At 37.9% G+C, this 19,957-nt stretch overlaps 5 protein-coding genes across 6 annotated transcripts in view; 4 read left to right on the plus strand and 1 right to left on the minus strand.

The window, feature by feature from the left end:
• Positions 1–1,077, plus strand: part of vav1 (vav guanine nucleotide exchange factor 1) — a 30,135-nt gene extending 29,058 nt beyond the window's left edge. For both annotated transcript variants that reach the window (XM_081362510.1, XM_081362511.1), the window contains exon 28: positions 747–1,077. In XM_081362510.1, the coding sequence (XP_081218636.1) occupies positions 747–800 (54 nt within the window). In that variant the 3' untranslated portion in view covers positions 801–1,077. The remainder of the gene's footprint in view (positions 1–746) is intronic.
• ubl5 (ubiquitin like 5) lies at positions 1,070–3,414 on the minus strand. The gene is made up of 5 exons (XM_081362512.1): positions 3,322–3,414; positions 2,679–2,736; positions 2,486–2,569; positions 2,364–2,401; positions 1,070–1,226 (listed from the first exon to the last, which is right to left on the minus strand). Exons 1-5 carry the CDS (start codon positions 3,410–3,412, stop codon positions 1,183–1,185), a joined length of 315 nt encoding a protein of 104 aa, XP_081218638.1. The 5' UTR covers positions 3,413–3,414; the 3' UTR covers positions 1,070–1,182.
• A 667-nt stretch (positions 3,415–4,081) lies between these two features.
• pin1 (peptidylprolyl cis/trans isomerase, NIMA-interacting 1) lies at positions 4,082–10,197 on the plus strand. The gene is made up of 4 exons (XM_081361068.1): positions 4,082–4,373; positions 5,817–6,017; positions 8,829–8,939; positions 9,779–10,197. The coding sequence occupies exons 1-4, from the start codon at positions 4,316–4,318 to the stop codon at positions 9,886–9,888; spliced, it is 480 nt and encodes a 159-aa protein (XP_081217194.1). The 5' UTR covers positions 4,082–4,315; the 3' UTR covers positions 9,889–10,197.
• A 1,833-nt stretch (positions 10,198–12,030) lies between these two features.
• On the plus strand, positions 12,031–15,220 carry LOC308688557 (microfibril-associated glycoprotein 4-like). Its single transcript, XM_081361693.1, has 6 exons — positions 12,031–12,201; positions 12,304–14,007; positions 14,103–14,306; positions 14,387–14,483; positions 14,572–14,739; positions 14,819–15,220. Exons 2-6 carry the CDS (start codon positions 14,002–14,004, stop codon positions 15,070–15,072), a joined length of 729 nt encoding a protein of 242 aa, XP_081217819.1. The 5' UTR covers positions 12,031–12,201; positions 12,304–14,001; the 3' UTR covers positions 15,073–15,220.
• Positions 15,221–17,925: 2,705 nt separating this feature from the next.
• LOC308687985 (microfibril-associated glycoprotein 4-like) lies at positions 17,926–19,472 on the plus strand (the record flags this gene model as incomplete). Its single annotated transcript, XM_081360801.1, has 5 exons — positions 17,926–17,931; positions 18,034–18,234; positions 18,315–18,411; positions 18,960–19,127; positions 19,216–19,472. 5 exons carry the CDS (start codon positions 17,926–17,928, stop codon positions 19,470–19,472), a joined length of 729 nt encoding a protein of 242 aa, XP_081216927.1.
• Positions 19,473–19,957: the final 485 nt, after the last annotated feature.

Genomic DNA, 19,957 nt, shown 5'->3' on the forward strand with positions numbered 1-19,957 from the left:
AACTGCAGCCAACAGAAGTTACAGTGGCCGACAGGAAGTGATGTCGTCGTCTGAGACAGCAGAGAGTAGCCAGTTAAACAATGAGGTTTCTTTACAAAGATTAATGAAGAAATGAAGTCTATTTAATTATTCAGTAAAATGATATGTCATTGTGTCAGTGTTTTACTCGCTGACTTTAGCTATAGCTTCTTTACACAAAGAACAACACAGTGATGAAACACGTTTGTCCGTTCAGGGCCACCGTAGAAACATGTCGATGTAAGCAGACCCGCGGTGTGTGTAGAGAGAAATGCCTCATTCTAAGCTAATAAACACATAAAGTTCATTATGTAAGGTCTTTATACACCACTGAAAACATAGTTATGTCTCCTAAATATTACACACTGCACCTTTAATGTGGGGTTACATCGTGTAACCTTTAAATTTTTACAGTTTTGGGTGCATGAATGTCATGGCAACGTACAACACAAAGTAAATCATGCGGGAAACACTTAATGTAATGCATAACTAGCGTAAATACGTAAGCTAGTATGCATAGGCCACGAAGTGTTGGTGAAATAACACATTAGCAGACCGGAGGAAATAATATGGCATTTTTTCCAGAAAACTTCTTGCACAAAATAAATTATATATTATATTATAAAACTTTTTTCTTAAGACTCACAAACTTTTCAAGGACCTGTGGGAACCCTGGTTAAAATGTGTTCCCCCGTCTGTGGTTGATTAACATCAGTGTTCCTCTACAGGTGGGCTTGTTTCCTGCTAATTACGTGGAGGAGGAGCATTCAGATTACTGCTGACCAATCAGAACCTTCAGATTACGGCTGACCAATCAACAGCTTTATCAATGTCACACCGATGCTCTCCAGACACGCCATTCACTAGACCAGACCAGCTGAATGATTTATGCTTTCACTTGTGACGTAATCCAGGTTATGTTTCAGAAGGTCGACTCGTGTGCTTTAAGAGATGTTGATATTTCAGTGGATGTAATAATAATAATGTGCTTTTCCCCCTTGAGACTCTTAATAAACACGTTTGTTTGAAAACACAAACACTGAGACATGACCATACATAAATATGAGTTTTATTTCCAAATAATATCAAAACAATTCAACTGAACAAATATTCTGATGCGTCGTGATGTGGTGTGTGTGTGTGTGTGTGTGTGTGTGTGTGTGTCTACTGGTAATACAGCTCGAGGTTCATGCCGTCATGGATTTCATCTGATGATCAGTCAAAGAAATGAATGATTTCACATATTATAGACAGACTGAATGTCTCATACACACACAAAAGATCAATAACAGACTCACATATGATATAATACATACCGTAACACTTTACAATATGGCTTCATTTGTTGACATTACTAACTTCATTAGTTAATGATTTCTACAGCTTTCATTAATCAGTTTATGTTCATTTACTAGCATCATTAAAGTCAAACGTTGAATCTGTTAATGTGTTTTAATGCAGGGTTTTCAACTGGGGAAGTTCAGAGAAAAATATATGAAATATTTAATTACGCAAATAAATTAATAAAACCAAATGATTATAATATGCATTGATAGATAAATAACACAATAGATATACCTGAATGTATAGACTTTAACATCATGTTTCCTAAAGACTGCTCTATAACCCTAAGATTAATATCAGTTACTTTATCTATTAATGCTGTATCTGATCATATTTTACCAGTAATAATATTGTAAACACGAAAACCCCTGATTTAACATCAGTGTTGGGGAAGCTACTCTAAAAAAGTAACTAATCACTCGCTACTGATTACATCTTCACCAGTGTAATTAGATTATCTTAAGACTGAGTACTAATACTAATAACTATAACTGCATCACTAATTAATCTCTGGCATGACTTACTAATAATTACTTCCTAAATCCCATATTAACGTCAAGTATAGACAGGAAACAGCCGTCTTAATTCTTTCAAATAAACAATATATAATTGCATAAATTATTCTTGAACTATTATGCGCATTTAAAGAGAGGTCACATTAAAAACATACATTTTAACGTCAGACGTGAAACATTTTTTACTTTTGTTTTATATAGAATTGTTCTATAGTCTATACAGTATTCAATGCAATCAGAAGAAAGAAATGAAGAGTAATCCCTTCCCTAATTAAATGAGTAATGAATTACACCCAACACTGAACTAACATGAAGAAAGATTAATAAACTACTGTAACAAATGTGTTGCTCATTGTTAAAGTTAGTAAATGCATGAGCTAAAGTGTAACTGATGAACATTTGAACAGGTTGATCGGTGTAAACGTGTTTCACGTCACTGAGGGACGAGATGAAATGATCAAACCTAGTAAAGTGTGTGAAGGATACAGTCTCCCAGAGACACGTGGTCCTTGAATATGGTGTACCTGCACACACACACACACACACACAATCGTTATAATCACGTCTGACTGCTTTAATTCTCCACTTGTGACGCTCGATGTTCTCACCATTTCTTGAGCACGATCTTGTCCCAGCGCGTTCCCGTCTGAGCCGCGATCAGCTTCTTCAGGTCCCCGATCGTGTCCTCCTGACTGACACACACGGTTAAGACCAGTAACACCACACACACACACACACACACACACACACACACACACACACAGTCAAACTGGGACTTTCACACAGCGTTTCAAAGGATACTTGCATTTGACTCGAACCTTCTTCCCCAAACGGTCGTTACACACCACCTCGATCATCTCTGAAACAGACATCATCATCATATTACATCATCACATTCATCATATCACCACATTCACTGCTGTTGTTACTGTTAATAATCATGCTGTACTTTATATCTTTAGTAAGAAAATGCAAATGATTTCTTTATATAGTCATCATCATTACTACTACTGCTATATAACTATTATTAAATTAATCTCTGAATTGTGATTATTTTTATGTCATCTCAGGTACGTCTGTAGGACGTCTGCTAAAGATCTGTTCATCTGGAGAGCATCTGCGGTGTAAAATCATCTGATAAACATCTCAGAAAAGGCAGTTTTACACACACTCTAAACTTTAAACATCTTAAAGACGTCTCCTCACTGTCTCTATATGACATCTAATAGGAGACGTATTGCAGACACGTAAACACTCTTCTGGCAGAGGTGAATGCAGACATCATAGACGTCTCTGAGATGTAACGTTACTTGTGCTATCAGGGTCTGCATGATAATGCGATGGGTTTCGTTTAACACACTCAAACTCATTAAATCCTATAATGCATTACTAAACAGTAACACTGGATACGCGTGCAAATAAACGATACACTGTAGATTTCTACCTGATTTCGCTGTCGGTTGTTGCCGCAGAAAATTAGACGCGTTTCTCTCGCACTCACAAGCGTTTGCCGTAAACCAACTCGGCGAAAACATCCGCTCGCGGCTGGCCAATCAGATGCACGCGCGTTTGACTGACAGCGAGTTTCACCAACCACAGCCCAGGAGGGGCGTGGAAGGATGATGTCACCGTGGAAATCGCCGCTAATCGATGTAAGGCGTCGTGAATGTCTCATTTTAAACATTTTAACAAACTCACATAGAAAGGAGGGCTTTTTTTTCCATTTGAAAGAAAAAAGAAACGCTTCCACAGTAAAGCGGTGTTGTTTCTCAGTGTTTCTCCTCTGTCAATGTTGAAAACTCTTGCACTGTGGAAACCATACACATTATCACTGGGGTCAGTAAGATTTAAATATCAAATCCTCATATTATACTGATTTCTGAAGGATCATGTGACACTGAAGACTGGAGTAATGATGCTGAAAATACAGCTTTGATCACAGGAATAAATTTATATTCACAGAACAGCTGATTTACATTAGAATAATATTTCACTGTATTTGAGATCAAATAAATGCAGCATTGGTGAGCAGAAGAGCCTTGTTTTTCCTTAAAAAACACAATATTTTTTTATTCCAAACTTTTTATTCATAGTGTGTGTGTATAACATTACATTTTGAATATATTCGTCATATATTACAATATATATATATGACGATTAAATTATTTATATATGAAATTAACCTCATGTATCTGAATGAGAGAGAGAGAGAGAGAGAGAGAGAGAGAGAGTTTAAAACAGAAGCAGACTGTTTTATAATAAAGGAGGGCTTACATTTTTTCCATTTACAAGAAAAAAGAAACAAGCGTCCATATGTAAAACAGTGTAGTTTCCCAGTGTTTGCGCTCTATCGCCCCCTGTCGGCCAGTCCCGGTCACTGCAGTGGCGCTACATCAGACCAGAGCCGAGCCGAACCGAACCGACACCATTCTCAAATCATGTCCGACGATGAGAAGCTGCCGTCCGGGTGGGAGAAGCGCATGAGCCGGAGTTCAGGTCAGTCGTGGCGGCCCGTGTTCACATTTAAACCCGGAACCGAGTGTGTGTTTGGGCGCGTGTGAGCAGTGCGTATGCTAATGGCTAACCGACACCGAACCATCTAAAACAACCGAGCCCGCGCGCGAGAGCCGATGCTAAACCAAACCGGACTGAATTCTGATTTAAACCCAACACGAGCGAGTGATTCTGAGATGTGCGGTGTTCAAAAGCTGATGAGTTAAAGCATCACACACTGAATCTCCAGATATCAAAACATTTTGATTTCCAAACACCTTTAAAATCTGAACTATATCTGGGCCAGACTGATAGCCATCGGAAGGGTAATAGCGTTAGCTTTGTCAATGGATAACGTTTGCATTTTCAATTTTACTTTATTAAATTATGAGTAAATATTTTAAAAAATCAAACGTGCACGCGGAATATTTCATGTCCACTAAGCCTGTCATCTCGCTTAGCTCATTGAAAGGGTTAATTCTGTCCGTTAAATTATCTCACTTACCAAATAAATAAATGGACATAAAATACTGATTTGAGTTTAAATTGTTCTACGATCTTTTTTTGTGGGTGATCTTAAAGCTTCCACTAAAAAAATATGAAAAATAGTTCATTTAAAGTGTAGACAACAATAGCCTAAGCATAGCAACAATACAGTAATATTACAGTGTTCATTTCTACTAGTATTCATATGGCCTATTATTACTAATCTTCAATTAAAAGTGCTTGTCTGCTTCATTTTTAAGTTTTCTCTCTCATTCAGATAAGCTGAATTTTTTCAGCATCATTACTCCAGTCTTCAGTGTCACATGATCCTTCAGAAATCATTCTAACATGATATGAAATTTAAATCTTCGTGTCCCCAAGTTTTCGCACAAAAATGTGAAGCAGTGCAACGGTTTTGAACATTGATAACAGTAAGGATAGTTTCTTGTCCGTAATGTTTGGTCATGGGTTCGATTCCCAGGGAAAGCTAGAACTGAGAACTGAGAAGAATGTAAAATGTGTGCCTTGAAATGCAATGTAAGGGAAAGTTTACACGACTACGATGTGCTTCAGACGGAGAAGTTTTTCCTTTGAGCTTTCCGCGTACAGACGATCCCATTGTCAAAACGATCCCGTTCACACGGATGCACGAAAACGACTGAAAACGCGGTATTCTGCTGCCAGGCCACTAGATGGTGATGAAACACTATAGACTGAACACGTAATACGCATGTGCGTGACATCACCGTCTTCAGAGATTCGCGATTTTGTTGTTTACACGGAGACCGTTTTGTGTTTTCAGGTCCCAAAACGCTGTTGTCGTGTAAACGAACGACCAAAACGCATAAAAAGTTTTACGGTTTTAGTTGAAAACGGTGTGAACAGCCCCTCAGTCTCTTTGGATAAAAGCGTCTGCCAAATGCTTAAATGTAAATGTAATGTTGTGTCTGTGTGGCGCAGGTCGGGTGTATTACTTCAACCACATCACGAACGCGAGTCAGTGGGAGCGCCCGAGCGGGTCGGGAGCGGACGGGGCCGGCGAGCTGGAGAAGGTCCGATGCTCGCACCTGCTGGTCAAACACAACCAGTCGCGCCGGCCCTCCTCCTGGAGAGAGGAGAACATCACGCGCGGCAAAGACGAGGCGCTGCAGCTCATCCACAGTAAGCAGGGAACTACACTGCGACCAAAATGGTCGCATATGCGACCTTTTGAAATGCCATTGCGACCTTAATTTTTAATGGGTCGCAAATGTATCACTGATTATTTTTGTACCTATGTTTTAGGCAATATGCTATGATTTACTATGAGCATTTATTAAAACAGAAATGTGTATTTTAAGAATACGTTTTATAACTTGCTCTGCCTCTGAGCATTCAAAACATCAAGTTAACTTCAGCCCCGCGACCGTTACCTAGATTAAAACGTAGCCTACCATTGTATCAGTGGTGCGCGAGCGGCTCTCTCTCTCACACACAAACACGGACGCGCACACACACACAGAGAAGATAATTGTAAAATGAAAATTGACGGGCTATAGTTTACATTTAATATTTAACGTTTTATATTTTAACGTGTTCTAACCACTGATCTATATAGAATGACATTATATAGATCAGTGGTTCTAACGTGTGCGTTCCTTCCTCAGCGCGTACATGTGAAGCTCACATGCACTAAAAGCCTGTCTACCAGCGCCTGGATACTGGACTAAGTTATCTTTCGAGTCTTATTGTGCTTATACTGTTAAATACACACAAGGTTTAGATAAACAAAGTCGGTTATGTCTAAAGTGAAAGCAAACTTGAGAAAATTGAGTAAATCTGCTTGTCAAATGCGTCTATTAGACGCATCGCGCGCAACTCTTAAAGAGACAGTAGCAATAGTAAACACGCTGCCGCTTGTCCTTAAAGGGATAGTTCACCCAAAAATCATTTACGCACTCTAATGTTGTTCCAAACCTGTATTAATTTCCTTCTAATATTTTCTAATATTTTTATAATATTAATATTTTTAAGAATGTGGCTATCCAGTAGCTGGTCCCCGTTGACTTCCAAAGGAGAAAAATATACTAAGTCACTGCGGTACATCAACTGTTTGGTTACCCACATTCTTCCAAATAACTTATATTTTCAACAGAAGAAAGAAACTCATTTGAGTTTAAAACAACTTGAGAGAGTAATTTATGACAATTTGAATTTTTAGAAGAACTATTCCTTTAATGTTAATAAAACAACAAAATGCAAAGAGAAAATCACTCACTGCTCTTGACTGAAGTAGCTTTATTAAGTATCAATGTATAATTTATACAGTGAAGTCTATTTTGTTTTATTTTCATATTTGTTCATTTAATTACTTCAATGCTACTGTTAAATACACCTATACTGTAGCTGAAAACATAAAACACTGTTTATTTAATTTGTATATTAAGTTGTGTATGTGTAATGTGCATCTTTGATCTTAATATTTAATAACAAAAAGAAAATAATGACACATATTTTTATCTTCGCCCCTGTCTGCTATTTTTTTATATATGTTTTGTTACCCAAGGCTTTGTTTTTAAAATATGGACATAAGTTTTGGCTGTAATGCTTAGTCGCAAAATAGTAAAACCAACATAAAAAAGAATTGTGATAAAATCGTGAATCGTGATTTTCCTGAAAAAAATCGTGATACAATATTTTTGCCATTGGAATAATAAATTAAGTAGTCTATCTTAATTGTACACAATATTCCTGTTTTTTTTTTTTTTTTACTGTTTTATGCCATAACAGCAATATTAATATCGGTTATTATCGGAATCGACCACAATTTTCACATCGGTGCATCACTACTTAAGAGTTCAGGAGTCTGCCCATCTGTGCCAACCATAGCATGTTGAAATCCATTTAGGAGAAAATCTATCCCAACCAATGTTAAAGAAAACAAAAACAAGAAGGCATGTGGTTTAAAAGAAGGCAAGTAAAATAAAAAACACATCTGTATGTAATACAGTTTCAGTATTGTTTATTATTATCCAGAGCGGCTTACTATAAATAATTTGTGCGACCAAATCATGTTTTGCGCCAGTAACTGAAAAAGTTAGTAGCGCAAGTGCCACCAGTGGAAAAGGTTAGTGTAGTTCCCTGGTAAGACACGCACACTAGCACACTAGCAAAATACCCCACAGATACTTTATTACAGCATGCTAAAATTGTCACTTTTTGAGGCTGAGCAAAAATACGCCGTTTTTGTTTGTGTCCCTTCAAAATGCAAATGAGCTGCTGCTCCCGGCACAGGGGGCGGAGCTTCAAGAGCTTGTGTGTGTGTGTGTGAGAGCAGCTCCGATTACCTAACTTAGACAAACTCTGAAAAAAAAGTGATGACTTTAACATGCTAAATAAAAAATAAAAAATGTAAAAAATGATAGTAAAAAATGATCTGTGGGGTATTTTGAGTTAAAACTTCACACACACACACACACACACACACACACACACACACACACACACTCTCTCTCTCTCTGGGGACATCAGAGCGTTATTTTACATCTTGTGAAAAGAGGCATTATACCACCCCTTTAATATACAGCTTTTTATAATTAACCACTTGTAAACTTATGTTCACTGTTCTTTTTTTATAAATAGGATTTGTATTAAATCTATATTCATTTGAGTCGAATCGAAGTTTTGGGATGGCTGTGCCTCCCCTGACGGGCCGCCACTGCACACTAGATGCGTTTCCATCAAAGTTTCAGATTTAACTTGTGAGAAAAATTTGAATATTGCATGAAACATTTGCAAATAAAGCATCATGTGTTTCCATCTCATGTGTTCCAGTGAACAAAATCGGCACTTCCAGGGAAACTGGCATGAAATATTACTAATGTAAATGGAAGTTGCTTCAATGGGGCTCTTTTTCCCTCCATCATAAACAACTCTTAAATACAATAAACGCTGTCATGTTCTCTCTCTCTCTCTCTCTCTGTGTGTGTGTAGAGTACATTGAACAGATCAAATCCGGAGAGGAGGAGTTTGAGAGTTTGGCGTCTCAGTTCAGCGACTGCAGCTCGGCGAGGAACGGAGGAGACCTGGGCATATTCGGCAGGGGTGAGACTAGCGATACGCGTCTCAGCATCGGGTATTAGGGATGCAACGATATATCGGCATCAGCAGATATATGCTCATTTTTAATGTATAACACTTTATTTTGATGTTCTGTTGACTATAAGTAACTTTGCAACTACATGACAACTAACTCTCAATAGCGTATTAGTAGACTCTCTGCTTAACATCTGCTAACTCTTTATTGTGATGCTCCTCAACAGACATTCTGCTAGCTATAAGTAACTTTGTAAGTACATGTCAACTTATTCTCCTAACCCTTCCAGTCTACTAACACTCTACGAACACTGTAACGAGATGTAGGGGCAACGTTACTTATGCTCAACTGAATGTGTTAAAGGGACCATCAAATGAAGGGAAACCTTTTAATGTTATCGTTATCAGCCTGATATGAAAATTTGTCAGATATATTAAAGCTGATAAATAATGTATTATTTCCTCCAGCTGAGACGCTTCAGATGCGCACTGTTCAACATGATGGTTTTGAATTGCTTGAAATATGATTGAAATCACTTAAAAAAAAAAGGAAAATACACTTAAGTGCAACATGTGTCCTGTCATATCGGCTACATACAACTATAATGAGAACATTATGATTGTGTGTTTGGGACATGGATTTTAATGGTGAGTTTTTGTAATCAGGCTCTCAAAAAGAGGCCAATTTATCGGTTATCAGCTTTCAAATATAAAGAATTATTGGTAGCGGGCAAAATGTTCATATCGGTGCATCTCTATCGAATATTAATACAGTTTTCAGGCTAATTTTGATCCATTGTGTCCTGTCTTAATCCATATATATATGTGTGTGTGTGTTTGTGTGTCAGGTCAAATGCAGAAGCCCTTTGAAGACGTCTCGTTCGCGCTGAAGGTCGGAGACATGAGCGGCCCCGTGTTCACCGACTCCGGAGTTCACATCATCCTGAGAACCGGATAACTATCGGGATTCGCTCTCCGTCATGCCTTCGTTCATTCACTCGCAGATAACTCACACATCTATCCCAGGATTCCTTATCTTAATCTGTTTCCCTGAAAAACCTCGCTTGGCTTCGTCAAAAGCTGCACGATAAAATCCATCCGGTGTTTCCGTGATCTTACATGTTACAGATGCGTCTCGAATCCCGGCGTTCCCGCATCCGGCTAAACGCTCGCATGATCTGCTGTCCTGAACCTCGGGCCAGTCCTCGCGTCGGACAGCAGATGATCGGATGTCCAAACTATGACCAATAAAAATGACCATGTCACCAAAGAAATGCTCCTGTTTTATTTCAAAGCATGAAAAATATATTTTTATAAAGCGGAGTTTCTCAAATTGAGGTTGAAATTAAATAATCAAAATAAAACGCTTATTAAAACAGGGCTCGTACAAGGTACTTTAAGTACTTGAATTTGACTTTTTGAAATATGAGGCCTGGAAAACCCTTGAAAACAGCCATATTTACGAAGAGGTACTTGAAAAGTGCTTGACTAATTTAAATACAATATATATGAATAATTATTATTTAAAAAAAAAAGCACAAATGCAATATTTTCATGCAAAATTAAAACTGATACACCCATGTAAAATATTATTTATTGAACAATAATAGCCACTATAAACTTTGTATTTAATATATATATTATTAAAAACGTAAGTTGTATTTTGGAGACCATATATCTGTAATTTGAGTTTAAAAAATCCTAAAGATATTCTTTGATAAGTGCGATCTCTTTTTCCGGTATCTGTACGAGTCCTGTTAAAATATTAACTGTTTTATTTGTTTGACCTGCATGGCAATTATTAAATATTAGCTATTAAAAGTATTAAACACTAACTTAAAATCTCAGGGGGTTTCAGAAAAAATCATCAGCTGACAAAAATGTTTAGGACTTTTTTTGGCTTTATGCAAATGTTTGTGAGCATGTTGTTGTTTTAAATCCTTATCTAGTAGTACAGTAGGAGATGGATCGTCCTGAAGGATTGAGGAGCCTGCTGGGAATCGCCCTGTTATGTGTGACGCAGTATAACATCACTCATGTTTGTTGTGATTTGAGTGTTATTCCTACAGATGTCAGGTAAATCCTCATGTTTGTGAAATTGTCTTTCTTTATAATATCATTGAGTGTTAGGAATGACCCTGGAGGTCACGGGGCCTTTTAAGGTCAAATTCAGTCCTCTTGTTTTATTATTTTTATTATTATTTGGGGATTCCTTTGATCTGGGTGTTTGCAGAAAGCTGGTAAGTTCTTGAGAAAAGATTATTAGTGTTCTTTAGGTGGAATCCATGTGTTCAATAACGTGCTAATGATTTCAAGATTATGTGGTTGTTGAAAAGAAACATTTGCCAGTGTGTGCGGATATTAAACGTTTAGACCTTTTAGACGTTTTATTAAACCCTCTGGTGCTCTTCAGTCATTTTTGACTGAAATTTTTTACTTTTTTTTTTTTTTTTTTTTACTTCATCTGAATTGTAAGAAACTTGGTAAAGGTTTTGGAACTTGCTATGTGAACACAAAAAAATCATGGGCATGATTCGAACAGGCTAAATGGTCTTGAATTAAATAGTCACACTTGAATGAATGGGAGACGAATGTCCTCTAGTGGCAGCGTTTGGTACTGCGGCCAAACACTCTCACTCACTGAAAGCGCTTTTTTTTGAGAAATCAAGCTCAAATTTGGAACAAAACTCGTTTAGGTTTATGGCTTTGGTTTTCTTGCAGTTTTAGAGTAAAATGTGGTTTTGAAAATATATATTTCATATAAAAATTAAAATAGTATTTTTGTGCATTTTTCATAACAACAAATGTACAATTCTAACTTTGAACTTTTTTCACTTCAGCAATAATCTGCCAAGTGTTTTTAAAAAGTGATCAAACTTAAGGCTGTGCTTTAAAGCACTCAAGATTTACCACAGTTTAAGTTGGAAATTTTATTTTCAGGTCTATGCTCACAAAGTGAATAAATGATTATAAATACAGCACAAATATAATGTAGTACCATAAAATCCCCTAAAAATACAAAATATTAAAAAAAGGGGGATAAAAGAACAACAACAACCACCAGGATATAAATTTTCACATTTTGGATGACACAGAGGAGGAGCCTCGAGCGTTTTAGTGACTGAAGAACACAAGCGGTGAGTTAACCTCCAGCATTTGCATTATACATCCAGAATTTTATACAGTTTTACATATGAAGTTGTCTAAGTAAATCCTTTTAATTATTTTTAGAGGTAAACTGCACTGCTGAGGAGAGATTGAGAAGATGGCAGTAAGTTCACTGGTTTTCCTTCATTGTGTCAATCACGTTTTTAGAGACGGTTCCACCTTGATTTCAGTGTGATGTTCATCTCTTTCTTTCCGTCTCGTGTAGATGAAGGTGTTTTTGGTGGTTCTTCTCCCAGTTGTATTGGGCAGTGACTGTAAATTCATGCCATTCGACTGTTCTGATGTCTATAAATCAGGAGAATCAGTCAGTGGGATTTACGCCATCTATCCAGCAGGAGAGGTTCCTGTCTGAGTTCTTCTGAGATGATTCTCCTCCTCATCAATCTTCAATAAGATCCTACAGTGAATGCATTTTTCATTAAACAGAACTTATTCAGCTAGATGAGCTATTTGGTGGTTAAGCTAAGAAGCCAGGACTTGGGTCTGAAGATGCACTCTTAAAAATGAAGGCTCTTTATTGGCATTGATGGTCCTTTTAACTTTTAACATCCATGGGATTTTTCTATCACACAAAAGGCTCTTTATAGTGGAAAAGGGTTATTTAGATTATAGAGATTATAAAATAATCTTCACACTAAGAAAAAATGGTTTAATGAAAAAAACATTTGATTTAAAGAGGGTAGTGTTTGAATACATCAACCGATGGTATGTTGGACAGTTTGTCGGTGAAAACAAAAGGTTTGAGCCAGGAAAAGCTGTTCATCCTTTACATCGCTTTTGCACACTTCTGTCTTAATGTTTTCCCATGTTGTTTAGCATAATTCCCAGTCATTAACACTGATCTTCCACTACAGCTTCCTTCATATTTGTCATTTGAGTGGTTCTTTGGACTTATTTTTACAACAGGAGAATTAATTATGATTCATATACATATCACCATACTTTCACATTTTGGATGTTTCCTAAATATGAAAATAGCTGGCAGAAGACTTTTTTCAAGATTGCCACAAACACACTTTGATACGAACAAACGGACGAGGAGCTTCGTCCTCATTGGTTTGTTTTTTTGACAGATTCTTCGTCTGTCTGAGGTTATAACGCTGCCTGTACAATTGTATGTTCAAAACTTGCAAACTTCAGCACTCGTATATATTCCAAACACTCAACATGCTTTCCTGTAGAACAACAACCAAGGTAAGTCACCAAATCAGAGATGAGGAAGTGTGCAAGAATGAAAGATTCTCATTGCCTGCGGTCCTGTGATTATATTCTACATTCGAATGAAATTGATTTGAAATGTCATGTTTGAGTGTTTCCATGGTCGTTCACCTAGTAAATCCTCTTCCAGTAAAACTGACTCATGCATGTTTGACTTCTTTAGGTCACAGACTTGTGTGGGTCTAACTCAGTTAATCTGTGATTTTTTTTGTTTGTGTGGTTTGAGTATTTATAGAAAGCTGGTAAATTAGTTATTGAGGAACAATTATTAATGTTCTGTTGGTGGACTCCACGATTTTAAGATTATTTGTAAACAAATGGGCTGTATTTAGGAACATTTATCTGTGCATACCGATGGTTTATAAATCATTAACAGGAACTGGGAATTCCCATGCTTTCACATTTTGGTTGATTCTTAAATTTGCAAAAAGAATGTTTTTCCAACATTACTTCAAATGAATTTTGACACTGAGGAGGAGCCTGAACATCAGATATTTAAAGGAGCGTTTGTATCGTCTCCAACTGGAAAACACAGACGGTGAGTTGCTGGTTTGCTCTCCAAAGCTTTTTTGGACATTCAGAAGTGTATATTATTCTCTACAAATTGTCTGAGTAAAGATTATTTTTTTTTTTTTTTTAAGAAACAAACATCTCTGTTGTGATCTACTGAGGACAGATTAAGAAGATGGCAGTAAGTTTTTCTGTTTACTTTTTGTCAGTCAGATTCTTTAAGATGGTTTCCACCTTCATTTCAGACTGATATTCACCTCATTCTCTCTCGTGCAGATGTTATTGTTGGCGGCTCTTATCCCTGTTTTATTGGGCTGTGAGTGCGATACTGTAGACAAGCCGGTCGACTGTTCTGATGTCTATAAATCAGGAGAAACAGTCAGTGGGATTTTCTCCATCTATCCAGCAGGAGACGTTCCTGTCTGGGTTTACTGTCACATGGTCTCAGATGGGAAAGATGAAGACAACGGAGGATGGACGGTACGAATGTGACTTTAGATCATCAAACACACATCAGAACATACATTATGAATCATATATTCTATATAAACCCATCACAGGTGATTCAGAGGAGAATGGACGGCAGTGTAAATTTCTATCGGCCGTGGAATCAGTACAAGAGAGGATTCGGGAATGTGGAGAGCGAATACTGGCTGGGTAAGATCTCAGTGTGTCCGTTTGTGTGGATGATCATGTGTTTGGTTGAACATGTTCTTCTTGTGTGTGTGTGTGTGTGTGTGTACAGGGCTGGAGAACATGTACCAGCTGACACGTAACAGAAAGTACATGCTGAGAGTGGATCTGGAGGACTTTGAAGCAAGGAAGGGTTTTGCTCTGTACTCGTCCTTCTCTGTGGATTGTGAATGTGTCGGATATCAGCTGCATGTTTCAGGGTTCAAGGATGGAGGAGCAGGTAGGACACTTTCATTCATTCCCATGAAAACTCATTCTAGTTGAGTTATTGTCCTCAATGATGCTTTAACTCTCTACAGGCGACTCTTTATCTGGCCATAATGGATACAAGTTCTCAACCTTTGACAAGGACCAAGACGCCTCAGATACTAACTGTGCCAAACAGTATCTCGGGGCATTTTGGCACTCAGCCTGTCACAATACAAACCCCAACGGTGTGTATTTATGGGGGGAAGATCCCACTCATTACGCCATTGGTGTTGCTTGGTCCAGCTGGAAGAATTATGCTGTCAGTATGAAATCCATCAGCATGAAGATCAAACGTGTGTCTTAGAAACATTACAGTGCTTCTGAAGGGGACACATTGGACTTTATCTTTTTTATGACATTTTAAGATTTTGTGTAACTGAGCAATATTTAAAATATATGTTGGCTGTTGGTGTTGCACATTAGAAATGACAATAATAAAATGTTATGCTTTTACTATAGTGTTACTAATATTAGGCCTCTCTTCAAAAACTTTCAGATAACATTTACCTTTTCAACAGATGGTATGTTGAAAACAGTTTGTCTGTGCCAAAGAAAAGTCAGGTAGTTAGAAGGTATGTAGAGAGCGGTGCACAATTTTCTTGAAAGTTTGTGCTGGTGAACCCTTTTAAATGACCCAAACATTGTAATTTTGGCCATATTTACTTTAAAATAACACCATGCCTGTTCATTTAGTTGGGTAATAGTGTTTGAGGCCAGTGCAGAAGTGATGAACTGAACAGCCTATGAACAGAAGTCTAATATAACAGTCTTGGCACTCCTGGCGGGTTGAGATACTCTTAACATCAAGACTGCTGTTTATTGTCTCGAAGACAGTGATGACCCAAGATGAATGATCTTATCCTCAAAACTCTTCTGGATCCTCATGTTATAGTGTTTTATTACATGGCTTGGTTGAATTCCAATGTAGATGTCTTGATAATAGACCGCTGCGAAGTATAACAGACCGTTGCCATGAAAAACAGAGCGTTGCTATGGACGCAACCGTAGAGACGGAACAGACTATTTTCTTTAGCGGAAGCAATACAATCGTTTTTAAATCAATATTTTGTGTCAAATTATTGATTTATTTGGTAGGTAGCCATGTAATAAGCGGGATAATGTAGAGCGAGGCGGTTGTTATAGCGAATAACAACCCCTTCAGGCTGATTCAAGACCCCTCCACTTCGCGTCGGGCTCCCGATAGTTATAGTATATTGTCACAAAGTGGTCGTTCAACCATGTTGATTTATGATGTCACACATGTGGTGGAGTAATTAACTTCTGAGATTGAATTAAATCGAGATGTTTTGCAATAAATTACAGACATGGCATCTGAGGACTATTTCTAATTTTTCTCAGTTATTTTGATTTGTTTCCAGATTCAATCATAGACTCGTTCTTACGCACTAGAGCTCGTTCACACATGCGCACTCTTCAGAAACAGTGCTTTCAATCTCTTGACAAACTAAAAGACGTAAATGGCAATTGTATGTATTCTAAATAAAAGATACATATTGTACTGAATGTCAGCTTGCTTATTTTGCTCAAGATAAGGATTTATTGTTCAAATGTCGAGAGCTGTCGCTCCAAACACATAACTTTGCAATGTTCTGTGTGAATTAAATTGATTTGATATCTCATGTTTGTTGTCATTTGAGTTTTTCAGTGGTCTTATTTTTACAGCTGTGAAATGAATGATCATACTGAAGGGGTGGATTGGAATCCACTGCTGCTTCAATGTATTTGTAATATGTATATGTATATGAGTGATTATAATCAAGGTATTAATCAATATTTTTCCTTCTAAATATCAAATGAGTGAATCAAATTGAATGACTTCTCTGGAGATTTTACTTTGTTATAGAAGTTACCAGTGTGATTACTGAAATCTTATTTTCGTGTATTCTTTAATGTCTGTATTTGATATTTGAATGCAGTAACATTGCTTGCCTATTTATCCCAGCTTCCAGAAATTAAATAGGGACTGGTTTTGTGTTTGAGAAAGGTCTTCAACATGTTAAAACATATAGGGGTCATTGAAGTCTATAGTTTAAGGGACCATTTGTCAGTTAAAGCCTATATTTTCCATTTAGACTAAAGTGTCCTATCCTGAGAGAATGAACTTGTTATCTTGATGTTTTGAGATGAGACTCCTGTTTATAGTTAGAGCCTGGCCAAATCCAACCTTGGAAAAGCTGTGTGTTGGTGTGTGTGTGTTAGTCTTCTTGGCAGGGGCGTCAGACAGGGGGTAATAGTGGAACTGAGTAACAGGGGCCCTTGGTGAAGGGGGGCCCCACAAAGATATATTGATATATATTGGTGTTGTGAGGGGCCCACCCCTTGGTTCTGTGACCGGGGCCCAACATTTGGTGCTACGCCCCTGCTTCTTGGTTACAGGTTAAGGAACCACTGGCATTGTTGGAGATTGACTGAGTTGTTGTTCGGGACATGCTGGCACCCAGCAACCCAAATCTGCGACCTGGAAGGTCACGATGTGCCTGACTTCAGGGTCCGAGTGTCAGCTGCATAATCTATGGAGATATGCTTCAGTCTATCTGTATATGTGTGGAAAATTACTATGTTTATCAATTTCTTAGCCAATCTGAATCATTCAACCTGTAAGCAATGACATAGCTTAGACCTTGGAAATGGTATAACTGCTGTGATCTTTTTAACTGTAAGCGGGGCGGCCTACAAACTCCTGTGTGAGTCTTGAAGCTGACTTCTGCTGATGAAATTTTTTTATAATTCTGACTCCAGGTCTTCTTTCAAACATCTGGTCCTTGGGTCCTAAACTGTTAACCCCTAACAATACACATCTTTGAAATCAGACAAGTACTCTGCTTCATATAGGATCAGGGAATCGCCGTACCGTAACATTTTGGATGTTTCCTAAATGTGAAAACAGCTGCTGGAGGATTTTTCCGAGATTGCCACAAACGGACTTTGACACTAACACACAGAGGAGGAGCTCGGAAATCAGATATTTAAAGACTGTTTGTGCCATCAAAGACTGAAGAACACAAACGGTGAGTTACTGTTTTATTCTCCAACATTTAACATAGACAGTCTGGGCTTTCAGAAGTTCTTACAATGTTTAACACATTTTTAGATAAATGTATCTTTGCTGTGAAACTGCTGAGGAGAGATTGAGAAGATGGCAGTAAGTTCACTGGTTTTCCTTCATTGTGTCAATCACATTTTTAGAGACGGTTCCACCTTGATTTCAGTGTGATGTTCATCGCTCTCTTTCCGTCTCTTGTAGATGAAGGTGTTTTTGGTGGTTCTTCTCCCAGTTGTATTGGGCAGTGACTGTAAATTCATGCCATTCGACTGTTCTGATGTCTATAAATCAGGAGAAACAGTCAGTGGGATTTACACCATCTATCCAGCAGGAGACGTTCCTGTCTGGGTTTACTGTCACATGGTCTCAGATGGGAAAGATGAAGACAACGGAGGATGGACGGTACGAATGTGACTTTAGATCATCAAACACACATCAGAACATACATTATGAATCATATATTCTATATAAACCCATCACAGGTGATTCAGAGGAGAATGGACGGCAGTGTGAATTTCTATCGGCCGTGGAATCAGTACAAGAGAGGATTCGGGAATGTGGAGAGCGACTACTGGCTGGGTAAGATGCGTCGTTTTTGTTATCTGAATATCTGAGTTTCTGAATCCACCCGCAGTCTTTAGTATCACACTGTGAAGTCTAAGGACAGTAATTTTAAGCTGTTTGTAATATTTTAATGAATAAGATTTTAAACTTTTAACTCAAATCAATATTTCATGTCAACAATGACGTGGTGATAAGCCGTGTAATCACTCTTAAATGTCCTTCTAGTTTGAACTTGTTCATTTGTCTTGGCTCAAAGCTGTTTGCTAGAAACTGTTTTTCTTTGTGTAAGTTTTACAAGTGGGCTAATATTTCATATCCAATTATTTCATTATGTGTAGAGTAACACAGCCCGTTGTTATCTCAAAATAAGCCCTCTCAGGATGATAAAAGACCTCTACACTTCAGGTCAATGTCCTAATCAAGATGTCAGGGTTTATTTTGTGATAAATACCGCATGATTGTACATTATACCATACTTGGTGTTCATGACTCTCTCTCTCTCTGTGTGTGTGTGTGTGTGTGTGTGTGTGTGTGTGTGTGTGTGTGTGTGTGTGTGAGAACAGGGCTGGAGAACATGTACCAGCTGACACGTAACAGAAAGTACATGCTGAGAGTGGATCTGGAGGACTTTGAAGGAAGGAAGGGTTTTGCTCTGTACTCATCCTTCTCTGTGGATTGTGAATGTGTCGGATATCAGCTGCATGTTTCAGGGTTCACTGATGGAGGAGCAGGTAGGACACTTTCATTCATCCTCATGAATATTCATTTGTGACGTTCCAGTTGAGTTACTGTCCTCAATGATGCTCTTACTCTCTACAGGCGACTCTTTATCTGGCCATAATGAACTGAAGTTCTCAACCTTTGACAAAGATCAAGATGCTTATGATAAGAACTGTGCCAAAGAGTTTCTTGGGGCATTTTGGTACGGAGCCTGTCACACTACAAACCCCAACGGTGTGTATTTATGGGGGGAAGATCCCACTCATCACGCCATTGGAAATGTTTGGTACACCTGGAAGACCAGTCACGCTGTCGGTATGAAATCCATCAGCATGAAGATCAGACATGTGTCTTAGAAACATTACAGTGCTTCTGAAGGGGACACATTGGACTTTTAATCTTTTTTATGACATTTTAAGATTTTCTTCTCTTTCCATTGTGTAACTGAGCAATATTTTAAATATATGTTGGCTGCTGGTGTTGCACATTTTATTTTGGTCATTTCTCATGTTATGATTTTACTATAGTGTTACTAATATTAGGCCTCTCTTCAAAAACTTTAAGTAAACTTATACAGTGAATGCCCTTTTCTTTAAATATAACCCAAAACTAGACATATTTGACAGACCTGTTGGTTGAGTGTGGCTAAAAGGCCAGGGTTTTAGTATGAAGTAGTGTTCGGATAAATCACAGATTGGATAACATTTACCTTTTCAACAGATGGTGTGTTGAAAATAGTTTGTCTGTGCCAAAGAAAAGTCAGGTAGTTAGAAGGTATGTAGAGAGCGGTGCAAACTTTTCCTGAAAGTTTGTGCTGGTGAAGCCTTTTAAATGACCCAAA

This window comes from Scardinius erythrophthalmus (assembly GCF_964197995.2).
Source record: "Scardinius erythrophthalmus genome assembly, chromosome: 3".
NCBI lineage: Eukaryota > Metazoa > Chordata > Actinopteri > Cypriniformes > Leuciscidae > Scardinius > Scardinius erythrophthalmus.